General features: G+C 42.6%; 1 protein-coding gene and 1 non-coding gene across 2 annotated transcripts in view; both read left to right on the top strand.

The window, feature by feature from the left end:
* The window catches only part of lamc3 (laminin, gamma 3), a 121,221-nt gene extending 102,216 nt beyond the window's left edge, over positions 1-19,005 (top strand). The window contains exons 18-28 of the mRNA XM_047570643.1: positions 2,476-2,656; positions 3,694-3,938; positions 7,332-7,408; positions 7,699-7,833; positions 10,998-11,217; positions 11,522-11,668; positions 13,897-13,999; positions 14,433-14,635; positions 16,932-17,072; positions 17,197-17,296; positions 17,704-19,005. Coding sequence (XP_047426599.1) covers positions 2,476-2,656; positions 3,694-3,938; positions 7,332-7,408; positions 7,699-7,833; positions 10,998-11,217; positions 11,522-11,668; positions 13,897-13,999; positions 14,433-14,635; positions 16,932-17,072; positions 17,197-17,296; positions 17,704-17,966 — 1,815 coding nt within the window. The 3' untranslated portion in view covers positions 17,967-19,005. The remainder of the gene's footprint in view (positions 1-2,475; positions 2,657-3,693; positions 3,939-7,331; positions 7,409-7,698; positions 7,834-10,997; positions 11,218-11,521; positions 11,669-13,896; positions 14,000-14,432; positions 14,636-16,931; positions 17,073-17,196; positions 17,297-17,703) is intronic.
* On the top strand, positions 5,842-5,915 carry trnan-guu. The gene has a single exon. It is a non-coding gene; the product is annotated as a tRNA-Asn (tRNA).
* Positions 19,006-19,914: the final 909 nt, after the last annotated feature.

Here is a 19,914-nt window from a genome sequence, read left to right as displayed (position 1 = left end):
AAGAAGGTGGTCATAATGTTATGCCTGGTCGATATATCTAATAATGGTTATAAGAAACAACATCCAGATGTGAAAACAAAAAATGTTGCAGCCTAAAAACATACTGTACATACAGTGACTTTTACATAAACCTGCTCTGGAAATATAATAAGTAAAGACACTTGGAGTCAGAGGTGGGAAAAAATATTGATATGGCAATATATTGTGATATTTTTTCTTCCGATACAATATTGAATTTGAATGTCTTAATATCGATTTTAAAAGAAAAAGTCACATTTGTGAACGACTTCGCACCACTTTTCTGCACAACAAATTGGAAAAATGGACCATTTGGATTAATATTGTTTTACGACTCAATTTGTCCAATGAATTATCACTGATGTCATTTGATGTGTATACAATGTGTATTTTAAGCTGCATTTAAAAATTCTCAGTGAACTACATAGAATATTGCAATATATCACAATATCATAATATCGCAATGATGTATTGTATCGTGGCTCAAGTATTGTGATGCGTATCGTATCGTGAAGTCGTTGCCAATACCACCCCATACTTAGAGTTGTTACTACTGAGCAGCCTTAAACTACAGGAATAAAGATACTACACACACAAAAACATGACGTAATGTGAGCTTATGATGTCTGTCGGGGATGGAAATTATTTTTTATCCTCAACTGACCTGTCCGTTGGAAATTATTAATCGTCTCAGTCTGTAAAATATCCAAAAATACTGAACAAAATCGATTAGAAGTTCTCTTTTCAGTTTGTCATAACTATTTATTCTACACTGGGAAAAGCAGATGTTCCCGCAAGCACATCTGAGAAGTTGGAGCCAGTAAAAAAAAAAAAAAAAAAAAGGCCGTTCATTTCTTTTAATGCTAATATTTTTCCATTTAGGACAAAATGAATAACTGCAGTTACATGAATGTAACTCAGAAGAGTGTAGCATTTTACAAAATACCACATGTCAAGTTAAGTATGAGTGTTAAACTGTACTTTTCCCTCTGCGTTGTGAACCTTTTAAGGTTCATTCATGCATGTATGCGGCAATTTTCACTGAACCAGTTCTCACCTACATAGTTGTCCTTGGATTTTGCTTTTACGAGGTGCAATTTGTTCTGAAAATAGCGCGCCTCCCCCTCCGTGCATCCTGCTTTTGTATGCGCTCATGCCAGCCATATGGCTCCTTTGTATTTGTAGATTGCAAGTAAACAGTGGATGTGCAGTGGAACAGAAAGAGACATTTGCCCTAATGATCTTCTGTGCCGCTTCTTTCCGTGTCCCTTTAGATTTGTTGCGACTCACGTCTGCATGCTAAGGTGCCGTGTCCCTGGATGCGCCTTCGGAGGCCAATCCAATACCGCTGCCGTGTTCTGTCTTTACTCCGCGCGCACTCTTGTTCCAGCTAAAGTGGCTGTATGTTCTCTCCGGACCGGCTTGCACAGGGGTGAATGTATGCTGTGATTTCCAGAGTGTTAGCAATTCAGTGAACATCCCGACCCTTGTCTGCTCTGAACACCTGCAATTACTCTCACTGTCCTCCGTCTCCCCGAGCTCTCCTCTTTCTGCCTCTCGTGCTCTCTGTCTTTCTGCTCACATTTTCCACTGCTTTAAACGCGGGGGGGAAGAAGACTAACAAGCACAAAGATGGGAAATTTGGAGAAAGACAGATACGCGATTGATGCTCAAGAGAAATATTGAAAAGAAACTGAAAGGATGAATTAATGCAGCTGTTTTGTTTTCCCCCATGTGCTCTACCTGGTTTATTTTATCTTAGGGGTGGGTTAGGGTGGGGTGTGTGTAGTATTCTGTGCATTGCTATGGGGTGGGGTGGCCTGTCTAAGTAACACAAGAAACGAATGCCAGGTCCGAACGTTTCCCGGCAGAACATCTTTTTCCACTTCTCCTGTCGGTGGTTTTAATGTTGTGGCTGATCGGTGTGAACCTGCTAACGAGACACCGCACTTAAACACACGCGCGCGCCGTGGCAGCGCGCCTCCCGATTTGAAAAGAGGTGCGATTACAGCCTCTTTTTATAGGTCTGGATCATTCAACTGTCAGGGTCAACGAATTGGTGCCAATGAGTGCACTTTGATTCCATTTTCAGACCTGAAACCTCCATTCTCTAAGACGTCTAATCTAGTTATCTCATGAAATGCTTTCCCTGGGCCACATGCTATGCAGGGAATAGGGAACGGATGCGAAAAGCGCATTCTATCCTTATCCTGTTGTTGATATTCATTTATTCATTGCTTTCGTTGAAATACTACATTTTGATCTCTCAGTGCACCAAGAATCTGAGTTCTATCTCAATCCCTGCATTTGAATAAATAAATACAGATCCGGACGAATAGATATTTTGTTGTGGTGTTTGTTGTTGCAGCTCTTCTTTTTTTTTTTTTTTTTTCTGGTCCCCCCCAAAAGCTGTATCCTCATTGGCGCCTCCGATGACAAATCTTGTTGCTATTACAGGCGGAAAAGCTGAGGACTCGCCTGCAGGATCTGGAGAAGCTCTTGGCTCACTTTGATTGCCGAGGTAGATTTGGGAAGCAGCACCACCTGCTGAAGTATCACATGGCAAGGCTTTATGAGCATGAGCACCAGAGGGAGGATGCTCTACCCAACGCTCTGGAGGATTTTCTGGCCTTCCAAGGTAACGGCAGCAGCCGCAAGCCGAGATAATTCCACTCGGCCTGTCACTCCTTTTAATGTTTCTTACGTGGTCACGACATCTTAAGGGACGCTTGGCAGCCCTCGCTTTGTGAAACACCGCCGCGGCGCATTTTTTGGCCGCGAGGCGATAACGTGCCGTGTCGGTACACGCGAGACCGGGCCGGCGTGGCTCGGAAATGTGACGGGGAGGGAGGGGCCGCCCCCCCGGCTCCGGTCGGCGTCTCCGCGGTGTGACGTTGTCGCAGATGCGACGCAACAAAGCGATTAAATCAAGGAGCGGGCAACAATACAAACCTCTCCCAATTACTTTAACACAATGCTGATATATCCTCATTATCTTCGGAGCCGAAAAGGCTTACAGGCTCAGCTGCACAGGCCAAATGGAGACAAATCATAACAATATAGAACAAGGCACTGTGTGACCAACTTAATCCCTATTTATATGACAGGCAGTGCATCTCTAATCTCTGGTTTATTATGATTATAGTTGCGATCGCGATAACGGCCGTCTAACAATCCCCCTCCCAACGCCCACGCCGCGTGCGCACATGCGGTTTGCCAGCCGTGCTCTTTAAGACACAGGGTCGCCCACTAATGATTTAATGAGGAGTGCGTCTCACTGTGGGCACACAGAAGCGAAACAGCAACACACCGGAGCGCGCGCACACACGTATTATCTCTCATTTCACGTGACAAAAAGGCCAGAAAACACACACTAAACCTATTGTACGTAATTGTGCTGCAGTCTGGCTTTGCAGCTGTTTAGATTAGAAACGGAACAGAATCCAAAGTGAGTGTGACAGAGGTGTTAGCATCTGGACAGAGTTCCGTATGCTTTTATTTGTCTAACGAGACACAAACAGGAAGGAGGGGAGCCCGAATTAACGCGCGAGTTAACTCGGTAAGCGAGGGCCTTAACAGTGGGGAATCACGTCACAACGCAGCGAGATGTGCGAGTGTGACATTTTAAAATTTGCAAAAGACTTAATGTGCTTTTATTTGCTTTGTTCTTTCCAGAGGCGCGGGAGGCCTTTATAAAGCAGTTTTCCTTGCTGGAAGCTTCCACGGGCGCACTTTCAGCCCAGCTGCACGGCATTACATCCGCTTTGAACTGCAGCATCAGCGTGACAGAGGAAGAGGGGAAGGAGAGGAGCAAGGATGAAAGGAGCAGGGGCGTGTGTCAAACTTTCACTAAACTCCTCCATGTGATCAGAGCGTCTCAGGGACGGCTGAAGCAGGCAACGCTCGACCTGGACAACGTGGTAGGCAACTCAAAATTTGCAGCGTCGTCTTCAATGCGCAATAAGCTCCTGTCATATTTTCATGTAAAACCTGGAGATGAACCCAGAATTAAATTAATCCAACGAAGGAGAGTTTATCAACCGATATCAACCGATATGGATTTTTTAGGGCCGATACCGATAACAAAGATAGGCAACCCTGCCTGAGAGACATCATTCTATCCTTTGTCTTTGCTTTTGGACTGAACAGACCCTGCAGACTCCAGTCGATGCCACCTCACCAATTACTTTTTCGTGCTTGACTCTCTATCACCTGCTTCTCAATGGTCATTACAGGCAGGTACTGGAGTCTGCTTTGGCCCGTGGTCCTTCTCAGTCAAGTATGTTCAGCTTACAGTATTAGTCTTAAACCTTGGCTTTAACATCAACTCCATCAGCTCCAATCTAAACTGTGGACAGTGGTTTATTGACATCCTGCACTAATAACATGGCAAAAAAAAAACACTTCAGCTAGCAAACCCCTACTTAACAATAACTCATACTTAACAACAGTAAAGTTGCTAAAAAAAAAACTCACAAACTCAACATTTTCCAGCTTCCAGCTGCGCGCACTCTGCTAGTGGGGGAGGGGCAATGTATGGGCTGTACGGGTCCTTAGCATCTCCAGCAGCACAGGGCTGCCTGTGAATGCGCCTGTCTGTAAATCTTTCCAGGAGAAAAATACAAATGTGTGTGTGTGTGTGTGTGTGTGTGTGTGTGTGTGTGTGTGTGTGGGTGAACGCACCCGCATATCGGCCGATATCAGTAAAAAATGGAAATATCGGTTGATCCCTAGTTTCTATATTCGCTGTTTCTATATTAGCATTCTTTTGTGCAAAAGATTATCTTGGGTTGTATCCCTGCAAGTGAAGCAACAATCAGATGACACTAAGCTGCAACCTCCAAGGCTAAAAAATAAAAAAAAAAAAAAAAAAAAAAAAACGAAGCCAGCACCAAGTGGCATGAATCATCACTCGAAACTGGCTCTAAATGGGAATCAGTCATCACAGATAAGAGAGCGGCTGCTTTGGCTCAAAGGTGGGCACTATCGCAGGATGCTAGCTGTCCGACTAGGCACCACCCGCCCACCTCAGCCCCACTCACGCAAAAACCTTTGGGCATTTTGGAATTGGCTGGGAATTAATGCTTCTTTCAAATGGAGCTCATGAGCCCACACGTGAAGCTGCGAACGCAACAAGGACTGAACCGCGATTGTAAAAAATGATACTCACACTAGGGTGCGAATTCCTCCAGAGGGGGGTCGCTGGTATGGAATCTACTCGTGATTACTGTAAACACGACCCCATTTGAAGACAGCAATAGACGCAGCAGGCGGCCACTGGCAAGGTGGCGATGACCAGACCCACCACACTGAGCTTCAAAACAAATCCTGTGGATAATGTCACAGAGCAGGGCAGTCTGACTCATTTCGGTTCGGGGGGGGCCACATACAGCTCGGTTTGATCTCGAGAGGGGAGGACTATAGACTGTATATAAATAAACACGTCCCCGCTCCCTTGCAGTGGCCACACTGATGCTATTTTCCAGGGAACGTGGGCGGTGCCTCCTTGCAAGTCTGGAACCAGAGTCTTCTCAGTACGGTCCGAGAGTGGAGCCATGTGGAGCCGATGTCTCAACCACTTCTACCAGACTCACTTCTCACTTAATTTAATTCTGCCCTTGGAACTTGTCATAAAAATGTACACTTGAGTAGTCCCATCCACTAACATACCTAATTTCCCTTCAGGGGATGAATAAAGTAATCTATCTATCTATCTAACATGGAGGGGGTGGAGCTTATGACCTATAGTGCAGCCGGTCACCAGGGGGAGCTCTACTTGCTTTGTTCCAGCATCCATCTTGATGCATGGCCCCAACTTTTCATGTCTCTGTGGCGCAATCGGTTAGCGCGTTCGGCTGTTAACCGAAAGGTTGGTGGTTCGAGCCCACCCAGGGACGTTGTGTTTACCTAATTTCCCTTCGGGGATGAATAGAGTAATCTATTTATCAACTTCACCTGTTGATATGTGTTGGTTTCTCCACTTGATTTTTACCCGATGACGACATATAAACAACAACTAGACAACGAGCGCTTGAGCTCTAATCCACCAGGCATGTATCTAGCCATGTTTAGCTGTTTTGCTAAAGCAATGGCATGGCATCAGGCTCATAAAATAATTGAACATTGAACTGAACCGTTAGGTGACCCGCCAGTCACCAGGGGGCGCTCTACTTGCTTTGGCTTCACATTTGAGAAGCCGTTGTGCCGTCCAGCTTCATACAGACATAATAACATAGTTCTTTTTTTGCGTTACGTCATGTCCACAACTCTGACGAAAACAATGGGACCCCTAGTGTACAATTTAGGATTAGCAGTTACTTTTGTTGAAAGCTTTCAGTAAATGTCATCTATATTATTTGCGTGCTTTGCAAATCAACATGCAGACTTTTTTAAAAAATATCTCAAACTCTGAAGCTTATACTGTATGTTCATTTGCATTGAAAAAATTTGCATTGAAATTTCAAACTAAAACAAGTACCTTTAAATGCACTTTTTAGATATCTGGAACCTGTCATATGTCAGCTACTTCTCTGCATGAAAAGCTCTGGATAGCTACTCGGCAACTCTGAATTCCTTGTCCTCATTGTGAAGGAAACAAATCACATCTCTTTCCCAACACAACACCACCACCCTTTTCCACCCGCAAACTCCTGCCTCCAAAAGGGAGATCCAACTAAAGTTTGATGAACTCTAAAATTAACAAACTCGTTCTTCACCCACTGGAAGCCTTTTCCGCCGTCTCTCCACGCAGTCTGCAGAGATCTATTATGGATGCTCTGTGCCGTGTTATTTAGGTTCAGAGAGATGAGTGAGCTTGTTTTGCCAATATATATAAATATGTCTTCTCTTTTCTGACGGCGTGCTGTGCATCAGCGTGCACAGACACGCTCTAACTCCATAGTCTTTGTCACTTGGGTGAGCCTGGAGCAGCAGCAGCAATTTAATTCCATCTTAATAAGCAAAGCCGCCCCTCAAAGTGGAGGGGGAAAAAAATGCAACTGTGTCAATTGTTGGATCAGTTTTTTTTTCCATTTTATTTGCATTTTCTCAATTAAATGTCACTCTGGGATGACTCTGCGCTCTGGCTATGTGTACGTTTATTTAGAAAAACTGGAGGCGATGTTCTCCTGCCTTGAACTTTTCTTCTTTTTTTTTTTTTGATTGTGCATATTTAATCAAGTTTTATTATTTGTTTGCGAATGAAACGTGGAGAACTTCCCATCATTTAACTAAACATGTCAAAATGGTTTCTTTACCTGTGCCGCCTTTACGTCTCAGATCTGCTCAGTCTGTTGTGCTCCCTGGCTCCACAGATCATTCCTTTCGAGATGGTGTCAGGACCTAACAAATGGAACATGATGGTCAATGACTCACAGGTCCTGATGAAAAGGTAAGTCAGGTCAATGGACGCTTAGCGGCCCACTAAGAGCACTATAGTAATTTGTGGAACTTTTCTTAGCTCGTCACTTCCACTGTGGTTGGGAGTACCGTGAATCGATGCTCCCGGCTGCTCGGCACCATTATGCGATTGTTAAAGAAATCTGGACTGGAAATCCAGTGAGAGGAAGTCGTCAATGAAATCAATTTCATCTCTCCTCGGGCAGTCGTAATGGTCTTTTATTCTACGTGACTCGCTTCTTTTTTGTCTCTTTTTTTTTTCCTTTCTTTCTTGCCTCGTAGCCACAGAGAAACGGCGGAGCTCATCGAGGCCGCGGCCAGCAGCGCGGTGAGAGCCTCGAAGCAGACTTTCGGCTTCCTGATGGATCTGCTGCGGGACAACTCCACGGAGGAGTACATCAGGAACCTAACGGAGCAGTGAGCACAAAAGAATACATCAACACAAACACGCACGCACGCGAGAACGAGCAGGGAGAACGCTCTCGTTCGCACAAAGCTTCCTTTTATTGCAAAAATCCCAACGAGCTGCACGGCTCCCCGGATTATCGCGCATTTGCTCTATGTTTCTAACAAAGTGCACCTATGCTCGCGTTACAGCTCAAGGTCCTCGTCTTCGTGGCCGCCTTTGAAAGCACATTGGAGTTGAGGAGTAAGACATTTAGCCACAGGGGGGGACAGCTTCCCTCCACTGTAAGCCTATTGCTTTCTCGGATTTGCCGCGCGCTCGCTGCATCTCCTAGCGTGTGATTGCTCTGAGGATTATCCTGAATGCCAGACAGAATGATGCAAAAAGCCCTCCGGTGGCCATGATTAGAGCAAGAAGTGAGGAGCTCAAAATTGATTACCCCCCCCCCCCTTCTTCTCCCGCTCCTAACTGTAGTAAGCTTCATTCAGGAGAGGTGTGTTCATCTGTGGAGCGCTGCCGTACGTCACCGCACGTGCGTGTCACTTTATAGGATGCGAAGTGAGCGGTTTATGCACAGATGGGCGGCATAAAAATTGCATTTCCTGCATTTACTTTCCCATGTGTTTGTACTTAAGCAGATCAGACGCCTTTTATAGGCTGGAAAAGGAAAATTACACCAGACTTGTATTAATTGGCTTCAGCAATAAATCAGAATCTCATCAGAAATTCTTATTTAAAATCATCTTTTTACCAACGTTCAGCCTCTGGGTTCTTATACAGTAGTAGGTTTTACAACAGGAATCTTGTGCTTGTGCTTTTTACTCTATGTGTCCTTAATATCTGGTGTCACTTTTTTGAGGTTAAGATTTTACACAAAGGCCTTTTTGAAAGTGTATGAAAAAACATTTTGAAGGATAACGTACCGCTTTCAAGTTGCATAACACTGCGGCAAAGTGAAAAGTTAAATTCAAAGAAGAGCAGGAGTTTCGTGAGGTCACTCCGAAAACGATTAAACCGGCGGTTTCCAACATCTCGTGCTTTTCAAATCTTTATCGGACTGCATCATCTAGTCGTTTTTCAGATGTCTGACTTGTTTTCAGATGTCTGAGTTTCTCCAATGTACCCCTCCACTGAAAATGCATTCGCAGGCTAACCAGTATTTTTATGGAAAAACCATATCAGGCAGAAAGTGTTGCCTAGCAACGGTGTATTCACAAATTACAACCGATGCTACCAATTGAACACCAAGAATCTTGTGTATACGTGTTGTAACCAAGTGGCAACCTGCAGCTCTGACCGATGAAGCACATGCAGACGTGCAGAAAACTGCAGTTCATCAAGTGGCCACTTGAGGCTCCAAAAGGAAGCAAATCCCCATAGACCCCAATGTTAAAAAGCCCAACTTTACAACATTATTGAACATGTTTACAGCCTGGTACAAAAGCAGTTTTGGTATCAATAGTTCATTTAACTATTCATGACAACTATACTTTATATATTTTTGTTTTCTAATAATTTCGTTTATTTTTTAAGTTAAAATTCTGCATAATCAAGGGATTTACCGCCTTGAGTGGCAGGTGGAAGCCTGAGCCAACAGGTAGCGTCCATATTTGGAGTATTCGAGTGTGAGTAAAGCTCATCAAACATGGCGGGTTTGTCCACAGTACTATATATACAGTCACCATAGACTGTATAAAAATGGACAGTGGAACTGCTCCTCTAAAGTGAAGCCAAAGCAAATAAAGCTCCCCCTGGTGTCTGTCTGCAGTATAGGTCATAAGCTCCGCCCCCTCTATGTTAGTGGATGGAACTTGGGTCAAACTAAAATACATGTCAAAATATATTTTTTTCCAAGGATGGTTTCTGTCATTTTATGTAAGTAATACAATGTTAATATTAATGTAATTTTGGGGATAAATATAGTGTCAGTCTATATTATATAGTCTGTGGTTGTAACACTGAGCTCGGCATTAGTCGTGCTTGATTTGGTGAAACTATATAGTTGCTAGAGGTAACAAAAAAAGGCCTCTTATTTTAATAATGAAGTCACAGGAATTTGCATTTTTCTCTCATTCTGGGAGCAAATGTGATTTCCTGTTGCACACGACATTAGGCGGTGAACAGCAGGATGCAACGGAAAGAGTTGTTTACCTCGCCGAGGAAGTTGGAGTCGCGCTGCCTGTCGCCTTCAGCTCTTTATTATAACTCACTGTTCCATTACATCCTGTAACATTTCCAACCGATCCAGGATGATCAGAAAAGGTTTTGCTTTGTAGGCACGTTTTTAATGAAAATAGCAGCGAGTGTCAAGCTAGCTAACAAACTAAATGACTGCTTCATGGTCGTAATAATTATGATAAGAGCACTGTGGAGGTTCTGCAAAACAAACACTGATGCATCAAATGGCAACAATCTCTGAACCCATCAGCTATAGTCTAAGGATAATTTAGCAAATCTAAATTAACGTGCTGCCATCTATCTGTATACGTATAGAGGTTGCATTAGCAGTAACTTTTATTTTCTGGCATTTACAGTTTAGTTATGCAGATATGTTAACATCTGTGGGCTATGTTCAGTCACCTTCTTACAATTGATGCCTTTTATGTTTGGAGCATTGCTGCACAACAATATTCAATCATTTCCAGTCTTTCTACCAAACACCAAAAATGTAATATTTGTCAGGAAATGATTGCAGTTTAGCAGTCGAGGAGTGCTACACGTGCGAGTTGTTTACACGAGATTTGAAAGAAATAAAGTGAGGTTTTTGTGTTTGCTCTCTTTAGGAGAAACAGATTGGATATCATTACAGCTGTGGAGGTGATAAAAATGGCACTTTAACGTCTACTGCACTGTGCCTAACACCTTTCATGAATTCATCATGCTCTCTTTGCGCAAATGCCGCCTTCTCTTAACTCCCCTGTACGCGCTCGTAGCGTCCCAGCCTGCCTTGTTCCGAGATGTATATTGATTCAGAAAGGCGCCGTGTGATCCTTTTTAAATTTGTCTAACCTAAAACATTACATTGACAGCGCTGAATGAAAATATGCGAGGCTGCGACGGTTCTGCAGCACGCCGCCTCTCGCCTTCATGTAGTCACTGAGCTCCAGACGTACTCATTTAAACCGAAAGGGTCTATTACTTATTCGTTTTTACAGCACTTTGTTTTTCATTTCAGGATAACGCAAATGCAGCAGAAGAAGGAGAACCTGACAGCGCAGCTGAGTGATACTGTAGCCGAGCAGCTGGCCCTGCAGGAAGAAGCTGAGGGTTTGCAGCTCGCCCTCGGCAACATCACGTCATCCTTACATCAGCTGGCTCTGACGGATGCTGCTCAATCACCAGAGGCCGACCAAACACAGTTCAATCAAACAAACCCGGCCAACTACACAACAGAAGTAAGTTCAAGCAGGTTTCAGCCTTCGTTGTGCTGCGTTCCACTGTAATTAAAGTGGAGGCTGCACGTGTAATACAACAAACCAGGGAGTCGTTTAACTAAGATTGTGGAGCCATAGGTGTCTATCGCTGTGAAGAGTGGGACGTTAACCGATTTAACATTTGACAAGCAGAAAGGGAAACTGAGTAGGCACAGGGAAAGAGGATTCGGTTTCTTCCAGAGGGAGGTGATTAGCTGCTGCAGCAAGGGGGAAAAAAAAAAAATTGTTCTAACTAAAGTTGTTCTTCTTCCCGCTTCCTGTTTAGTGGAGCAAAAACCTGGTGAGACAAGCAGAAGAAATGAAGCAGCAGATTCAGATCAAGGACAGTAACGTCAGTAAGATCAGAGAGGAGATGGAGCCTGTAATGAAGACGGTCAGCGAGAGCTTGGACATGGTGGACGACATGAAGGAGGTAACAGATCGTTGAATTGACTTTCTCGATGCTTTGTGTAATCAATGTTAATATCTATATGGCAGTATTTCATGATACTTTTTCTTCCAATACAATATCGATTTCAAATATCTTAATATCGATTTCAAAAGAAAAAGAAAAAGTCATGTTTTGGACCGATCGTGAACAACTTCCACACCTCCAACACTGCTTTTTCTGTACAAATTCAGTAAATTGGAAATGGATCATTTGGATTAATATTGTTTTTCGACTCTGATGTACATATGTACAGTGTCTATTTTAAGCTGCACTTAAAATTTCTCAGTGAACTATGTAGAATGTTGCAATATCATAATATTATAATGTTTCGTATTGTGACTCAAGTATTGCCTTAAACATTTTGCATTCATTATTAAACTATTCAAATAATACATGGGTCCAAGCAACAGTAGAGTGGACGTCCTGGGAAATTATCTTGTTGTCGTCTTGATAGCAGGGGAAAGCACAGGTGTCTCATCACAGGTGTCCCATTGTAGAATACATACATTACTTGGCAGCCAGGTAGAGCAACAAGAATCCACAGGATCTGGATACATAACGCTGACATATTGTAAAGTTGCTCTCTTTGTAGTTAAGCATAACTTTACACTTTCAAGTGGAATAACACTGCAGCAAAGTGAAAAGTTAAATTCAAAGTTTCATGAAGTCACTCTGGGAAGATTATTCCAGTGGTTTACAACATTTCTTGCTATTTAAATCTTTACCAGACTTCATCATCTAGTTGATTTTCAGATGTCTGACTTGTTTTCAGACGTCTGAGTTTCCCCAATGTACCCTTCCACTGAAAATGCATTTGCAGACTAACCAGTATCAGACAGGAATATTATTTTCACAGGCCTCTGTTGCAGGGGGAACGTTTCTCTGTTTTCGCTTTAAACATACAGTAAGTGGAACATTTTTATGGGAAAACTATATCAGACAACGGTGTACTCGCATATTACCACCAAGTCTACCAATCGAACACCAAGCATCTTGTGTCTGCATGTTGTAACCATGGATTGTGTAAAGATGGACGGTGGAACAGCTCCTTCTAAAGCTTTAACAGGGGGTCCATGACCTCTAGGGGCCCGTGGAGGTACTGCAGGGGGGGTCGCAAGATTGTTAGTTGATTAGACATTTTTTATATACATACATATATATTTTTAAATTTTAGCCGCCCTAATGTTGCACATGTTTGAAATAAATAATAAATAAATAATATTTGGACCCGTGTATTATTTGAATAGCTTAATATTGAATGCAAAATTATTAGGATTTGTTATTGGCAAGGACTTCACAATACGTATGCCGATACTTGAGTCACAATACGATATATTATTGCAATATTCTACATAGTTCACATAGAAATTTTAAATGCAGCTTAAAATACAAGTTGTATATATGTTCATCAGATGACATCAGTGAAAAAACAGTATTAATCCAAATGATCCATTTCCAATTTATTGCATTTGTACAGAAAAGGTGGTGGTGGAGGTGTGGAAGTTGTTAAAATTGATATTAAGACATTTGAAAATGATATCGTATCAGAAGAAAGGGTATCTCAATATATTGCCATATCGATATCCCCGAATTTTCCACCCCTAAAAATGATAATAATAATGCATATTTATAAATAGCACTAGGCCAAGTTTATTATAGAACACATATAGTATAATCTCTCCATCAGTTTGAGGGTCCTTGACCAGAAAAACGTTGAAGACCCCTGTTTTAAAGTGAAGTCAAAGCAAGTAGAGCTCCCCCTGGTGTCTGGCTGCAGTATAAACGCCACTTCCTGCATGCTAGTGAATGAGAGTTATAATTTCCCTCCTCAGGTCCAACTTACACTTCATTCCTCAAATGCTAAACTGGTGTTAACGTTGTGGCAGTTTAATTTGTGTTTTGTGCTCGTAGCGTGCTGTCATGTTAAATTAACACGTGAACTAGGTAAATATTACCCCTCGTTAACAACAGCCTGTCAGCGTTGTCATTATAAACGTGTGCTGACATTAGCATTTAGCTTCGGGCGCCTCTGATGATGAAGTGTAGTATCACAGAGCCGCAAGCGTGGCTCTGGTGCCCTTTTTAATTGACCGTGTGCTTTCCTCCCACCGCTTTACGCAGCATTAAATCTTTTCATGGGAGTTGTCGGAGCCTTCAATACGTTTGGCTACGCTGACATTATGTTTCATCATTCTTGTCTCTCTTTGAAGCTGCGCGCTCGCGCTGAAGGCGCGAAGGTGATGGCTTTGTCATCCGTGGTGACGGGCAAAGAGGTGGAAGCAGAAGCCATCGCCCTGAACAGACAAATAGAAAGTGAGTCTGTCCATCTATCCGTCTATCTTTCTTCAATCTATTTCTCTAGTTACACTTCATTCTCTGCGTCTCTTCGCTGCTTTGTTGTTTTTGTGGAGTGTCCCACCAAATTATTCCCCTCAAATTGAAATGTCAAGCTCTGAAATGAGAGCAATCACATGAGCCACGGACTCAAGTATTTCAATAATAAATGTGTCATCACCACCGTCGTGTTTTTGACCTGTTTGACATGTATTGAGTACAGTAGCAGCTTATGTGTAAAATCTAATGAAGTGTTTTTCTAGTACGAACTTCATGAATTAAATATTGAGCGTTTACAATACGTGACCTGAATCCTGAGAGATTCCGACTCCAACGAGCAGGAGCCGTTTGAGGCCAAAGCGTTTTTTTCCGAGAATCCTAACACCCGCTTTCCTCCTCGACGCTGATTCAGACATGGTGGCAGAGTGGCCCCGTCGGCAGACCCAGACCAAGGCCGCCATGAAAAAGGCGAGACCCGCGGGGGAAAAGATCCTGGGTGATGTCAGGAGGAGGACCTCGCAGATTGCTGAGATGATAAAACCAGCTCTGGAAAACTCCAGCCTCGCAAGAAACACCTCAGAGGAGGCGGAAGCATTGGCGCACGCTGTGGCAAAGGTAGGGAGGAGCCCTTGTTTGGTATGAGTCGCACAAGCAGCTCTCAAGGTGCTGGTCGATCCGTCGGACACATTTATCCAGGTAGACGTTTTGCCAATAGGATGAATCCCAATGACTCAGGCCGTCACTTGACTTTTCATCTATTGAGCGTGAAGCAGCAGCAAGAGCATCCCTGTGAGGTGAGGCTTCTTATTTCAGAGTGAAACCGAATAAATTTGAATAGCTGAGCATTCGTGCGGGGTTACGGTTTCAAGAGGTATTTAAATAAAATACTTGACATTTAATTGATGTGCAAAAAAAAAAAAAAAGCACTTGTGGCTCGGTGAATATAGCTCCGCACAGATCTGTTAATCTCCGCATATCGTTCATTCAACAGTGATGTAAGGTCTGGAAACTCTTCAGTGCTTTCTTTACAGATGTAACAACACTTGATGTGATAGTGCCCATTTGGTCAAGTGCACAATGCAAGGTTAGCTTGCAACCTTTTTTATGAATGTCTGTGAGATAGAAAGTAAAATTAAAATAAAATAATCATTGATAATATAAGCGGTTTTAACAGACAAAAGAATGATTCTTACATATATATATATATTGAATGACACGAAAGATAAATGGGTTATTAACGCAGGCTTGCAGAATAATCTCATCATGTGGTCAAATTCCTGATGAGACCAATCACTGTGTACTTGCTCAGCTAAGAACATTTCCAACAACCTGTTGCTTTAATTTAGTGCCAATTGAAAAATGCTAGCATGTTGCCTGAAGCCTCCGAGGCTAACACTTTAGCCACCAGGAAGCTTAATGTTAGAATTGTATTAATATCCATTTGGGATATAATTTTCCTCAGACATGAAATTAGGAGGAAATGTATCTATGTATCTACATTACAATCAACAACCTCCGCCGGCGTTGACATCACGGTCGCCCGGGGCCACGCCCACTGAGGGGCAAAAACATGGTGAAATGTATCAGTAAATACAGCGAGACTGGGGAAAATGTGGATTATCAGATCCAATTAAGAACAACTGGACTCAACAATGATCCATACGAACTAGTATGGATTTGGAAAAGTGAATTAGCTTCAGTTTCAATTCGTTTCAGTTAGTTTTAGATCATTTCAGTTGTGATAAATGTAGCCAAATATAAGATGGTAATGCTAAGAAGTAAGAAGTTTACTGAGAAGTAACGTTATCCACACAAAACATTATTCCATTTATTGTTTTGATTGTTATTTATTGTTGGAACTGTCGGCCTTAAGTTAAGAAGTAACTTAAGGTATGACTTATTAATATTACCTGACACTAAATGTGAACCACAACACCAGGTTTCTGTACCAGGATTCCAGTTGTTTCTTCCTAACACAGTGATCCATTTACTTCTCTTTCCTTTGGCAGATATCTGTAAAAATATATCCAACTGCTTTTCAAACCTGTAGACGCTATTAAAGCCTATGATTCAAGCTAATGCTGCTAATCGTCATGTTCAACTGTCAGTTTTTGCCACTCAGTGGCCGTAACCACGGAGACCTCAGCTTGCTGTGACGTCACGTGCATACCCTCTAATAGAGGCATACCTTTGTTACAGTTTCTCTTCTATACGTCCAGTAAATTACTCCTCAAAGAGTTCGTCAGCGCTCAGAAGAGAAGACAATTACGTGGGATGCAGACCAACGTTTCCCTCTCTGAGCATTTTTTTTATTATTAAATAGTTGCTATTGTCACATTGTTCCTTTTTCTTTTTTTCTTATTTTGCACTTATCATTTTTTTTCCCTAAAATAGTTGTGTATAGTAAAAGGGGAATTATTTAATTTACTGTTAAATTATTTTGTATTGTAATTTGTTAATAGAGGCAGGTTTATTTGACTAAAATATGTCATATCGTAATGAAAATCAACAAACTAAAGGCAAAATTACGAAGTTATGTGATGACATTTCAAGTAAAAAGTATCAGTGTCGGCGATACTAACCCTGTATTTACTTGGCATCGTCCCATTATCGCCCAGCCTTACTGCGAATACCACAAGAGGGGACGTCCTTTTTGTTCTTTTCTTGTGAACACGACAGTAATATTAGAAAATTATGAGGGGAAATGCTCTTCTTCTGTTTCCATCTCTCCCTGTCCTCCGCATCCTCCTCTCTCACTTTTTTATCTCCTCCTTCAACATCTGACATGAGCCGTCCCTCTAATGTACTCATTCCTGATCCATCGCTTTTTTTATGCTAGTTCTATAAATCACCTGCTGTTTCAGGTATCCATTTCCAGCTTTGCATTGTCATATTTTTTTTTGCTGCACAGGAATCAAAAGCCACCCTAACCCAAGCCAAGCATACCAGGTCCTCGTCGGCTCACCTCAGCTCCCACATAGACTCGGCTTTAAAGCAGCTGTCTGAGCAGGAGCTGCGAACTTCCACGGCAAACTCCCAGATCGCCTCGGAGGTACTTAGCAGCCCCATATACGTACACATTTGAACAGCAAAATCCATGCATATTGATCTGTTCTTCCGCCCCTTTCATGTGCAGCTTAACAGTCTGTTACTAGTGTGTGTCTTCTCATCCCCAGCCTGAGGTGTCCCTGACCAGCATAAAGGAAGACATGGAGGCGGCCAAGCTCCAGCTGGAGGCCTATTCTGCCACGATAACTGAGCTGATCAGCAAGATTGGCAAGTCGCTCTCTAGATGATAGCGCTGTAGCCTTCTGTGTCAATAAGAGCCACAAATCTTCATTACACCTTAACTGCGTGATCACTAAAGGGCTCTGTGGTTTTTAATGCCTCATTTAACGTGGAACTATTTCCCAGATTTTTTTTTTTTTTATTATTTATTCTGACAGTAAAACAAGGATCAAGCTGTTTTTTCTTTGTGGATACATTTAAAATAATTAATTCACTTATAAATATCCTAATTATCCAATTAATTTTTTTGTATGAGGTGCAGTTTATATAACTGAAATAATGATAAATCATAAATGCTGTCCAGATAAAAATATATGCAAGGCAGCCGTTCACACATGCAGATCTTCTAAAATGTAATCTCTCCATCTGTGTCCTCTCTTGCGCGTCGCGAGCAGATGGGAACGTGCCACTGGAGCGGTTCGACCGGATCTTGAACGAGACGGCGCGCCGCCTGAGCATGCTCCGCGGGAGCGTGGACAGCCCGGCGCTGGGCTCCAAGATCCAGAAACTGCATTCGGCCGCGAAAGAACAGAAGAGCCGCCTGTCCCTCATCGAACAGGACATACAGGAGATCAAGGAGGAGCGAGACAGTCTCAGGGACATCGCCTTAAACCTGCCTCAGTCCTGCCCTCAGGCCACGGGCGCGGGCAAAGGCTGAGACACGGCAGATGACGAGGATTACATCATTGAGAAGACAGCCCGACATCAGAAAAGCCTGCGAGGATTTTGCTAGTAAAAGGAGCTGCGGTCATTTTTTTATTCAACTTCGAAAAAAAGTCAGTGATATCTTTTCATATTTCTCGCTCTATCTCCCTTTTTCGCCGGAAGGTACAATTTATTTCACCACCACCGTAACACCGACACACACATTTCAACCATAAGCCTCAAAACTTCTCCACTGTCTCCCATGATTTATACCTAATCTTCCTTCTTCTTGTTCTTTCAGTTTTTTTTTTTTCATCTTTTTTAACCAACAACATCCAAAACTTCAATTTCACCATGAATAATAAGCAGTCGTTCTGAACTGCTGGAGTGCACTGTCAAGTTTAAAACAATGCTGATTTTCGCTTGTGGGGCTAAAAGGTGTGTCTGAGTGCTCCTTCAGACTGACACATTCATTTACACTCGAGCTCCTTTTCATCAGCGCCGCTTAATTAACAATTAGTCGTCTTGGCCTCAGTGGGGTTCAGGTCAAGCTTCAACAGCACACAACGTGTTTTCAGGATCCCTCCAGTGCCTACCTCTTTGTGTTTTATGGTTTCTAAAATTTCTTTCTTTCTATTCTATTCTTTCTTTTCTTTCTGCGCCGCTATCAAATTATCGAACATCCGTTGTCTCGGCTCGTCACATGATTAAGATGTTAAAGCAAAGCTTCGTATTCGTGGACCAAACTTATTTAAATCTTCTGTTTCTGTGAATGCTGAACATCCGATCCAAAGATTAGACAAGCGCTCTCATTCCCAGTCACATATATACATCTAAGTATGTACTGTATGTAATGCCTTTACATAGAAACCATTGCACAATAAAATATGCTTGAAAGGAGCATTAATGAATAGTGTATCTAATTTTTAGTGAACAGTATTGTACGACAATGTAATACCACACAACTGAGCACAACTGGAAGTGGAACAGCTAATTATAGCTGAGAAAAAAATGCTTGAAATTGTAAATGGTGGTGCAACATATTGAAAGAACACAATAAAATAGGTATTTGGTCTTGTCCAAAAAAAAAAAAAAAAATAGTTGCTGTTTGTGAGTTTTTATAACTTTAACGTTATTAACCTTCGGAGACACGAGGTGTGTGGGTGCTATGTTAACTTACCTGGTTGAGTATGGTTTCAGACACTGGCCCCTTTCCAGACAAATTCACCACGCTGATGACGGGCTTTGAGCACTGGGTGAAGTCAGATGGAGCGGCAGAAGTGTTGACAGTGTTTTCTTCTCAAATAGAGCGCGGTGACGGCAAGCAGAGCTAGCTCCATCCATACACTCACAATTGTAACAAGGAACTGGTTGAGGAAGATTCTAAACACACGTCCCCAAACAACAGGTGGGAGAAAGTACACTCGGAAGAGGCTGGTAAGTTACTGACACCACACAAAAAAAGATGAACTGGCAAAGTGGGGAGAGGACATGGAGGTTAAACACAACGGGAACAATCTTACATGCACAGCTTAATCGAGCTTGAAATTCGACTTCCTGAATGTGGTCCTTGTCCCAGTTTACATGCAAGGAAGAAAATCGAATAACTGACGGGAACATGTCCTGATCCTCCTCCACACTAGGTGGCGATATGTGTCTTTTGAGCAGGTTAATGCGGCCCCTTCTTCTGGTTGACCTATTACGTCATATAATAAACAAGAGTCGTCTATGTGTCAGACCGGCATCACAAACCACAACCAGATGGATAATAGTTCAGCTTTTTTAATCTCGTACGTAATGTGTGCGCTACTTCTGGTTCAGATAAGATGGCGCTATCCCTCAGGTGGTTCTTCTACCGGCTCTGTTTACCTTCTTCTTCTGCGACTCTCTGTGTGTTGTCTAGTTAAAGTCTGATTAAGGCGTATACATGCAGAGAGATTATCTGGGTGTTTTAGTCAGAC

The sequence above is a fragment of the Mugil cephalus genome, chromosome 19 (genome assembly GCF_022458985.1).
Source record: "Mugil cephalus isolate CIBA_MC_2020 chromosome 19, CIBA_Mcephalus_1.1, whole genome shotgun sequence".
Taxonomy (NCBI): domain Eukaryota; kingdom Metazoa; phylum Chordata; class Actinopteri; order Mugiliformes; family Mugilidae; genus Mugil; species Mugil cephalus.
The sequence above is the reverse complement of the archived record's forward strand: the minus strand, read 5'-3'. Positions and strand labels throughout refer to the sequence as shown.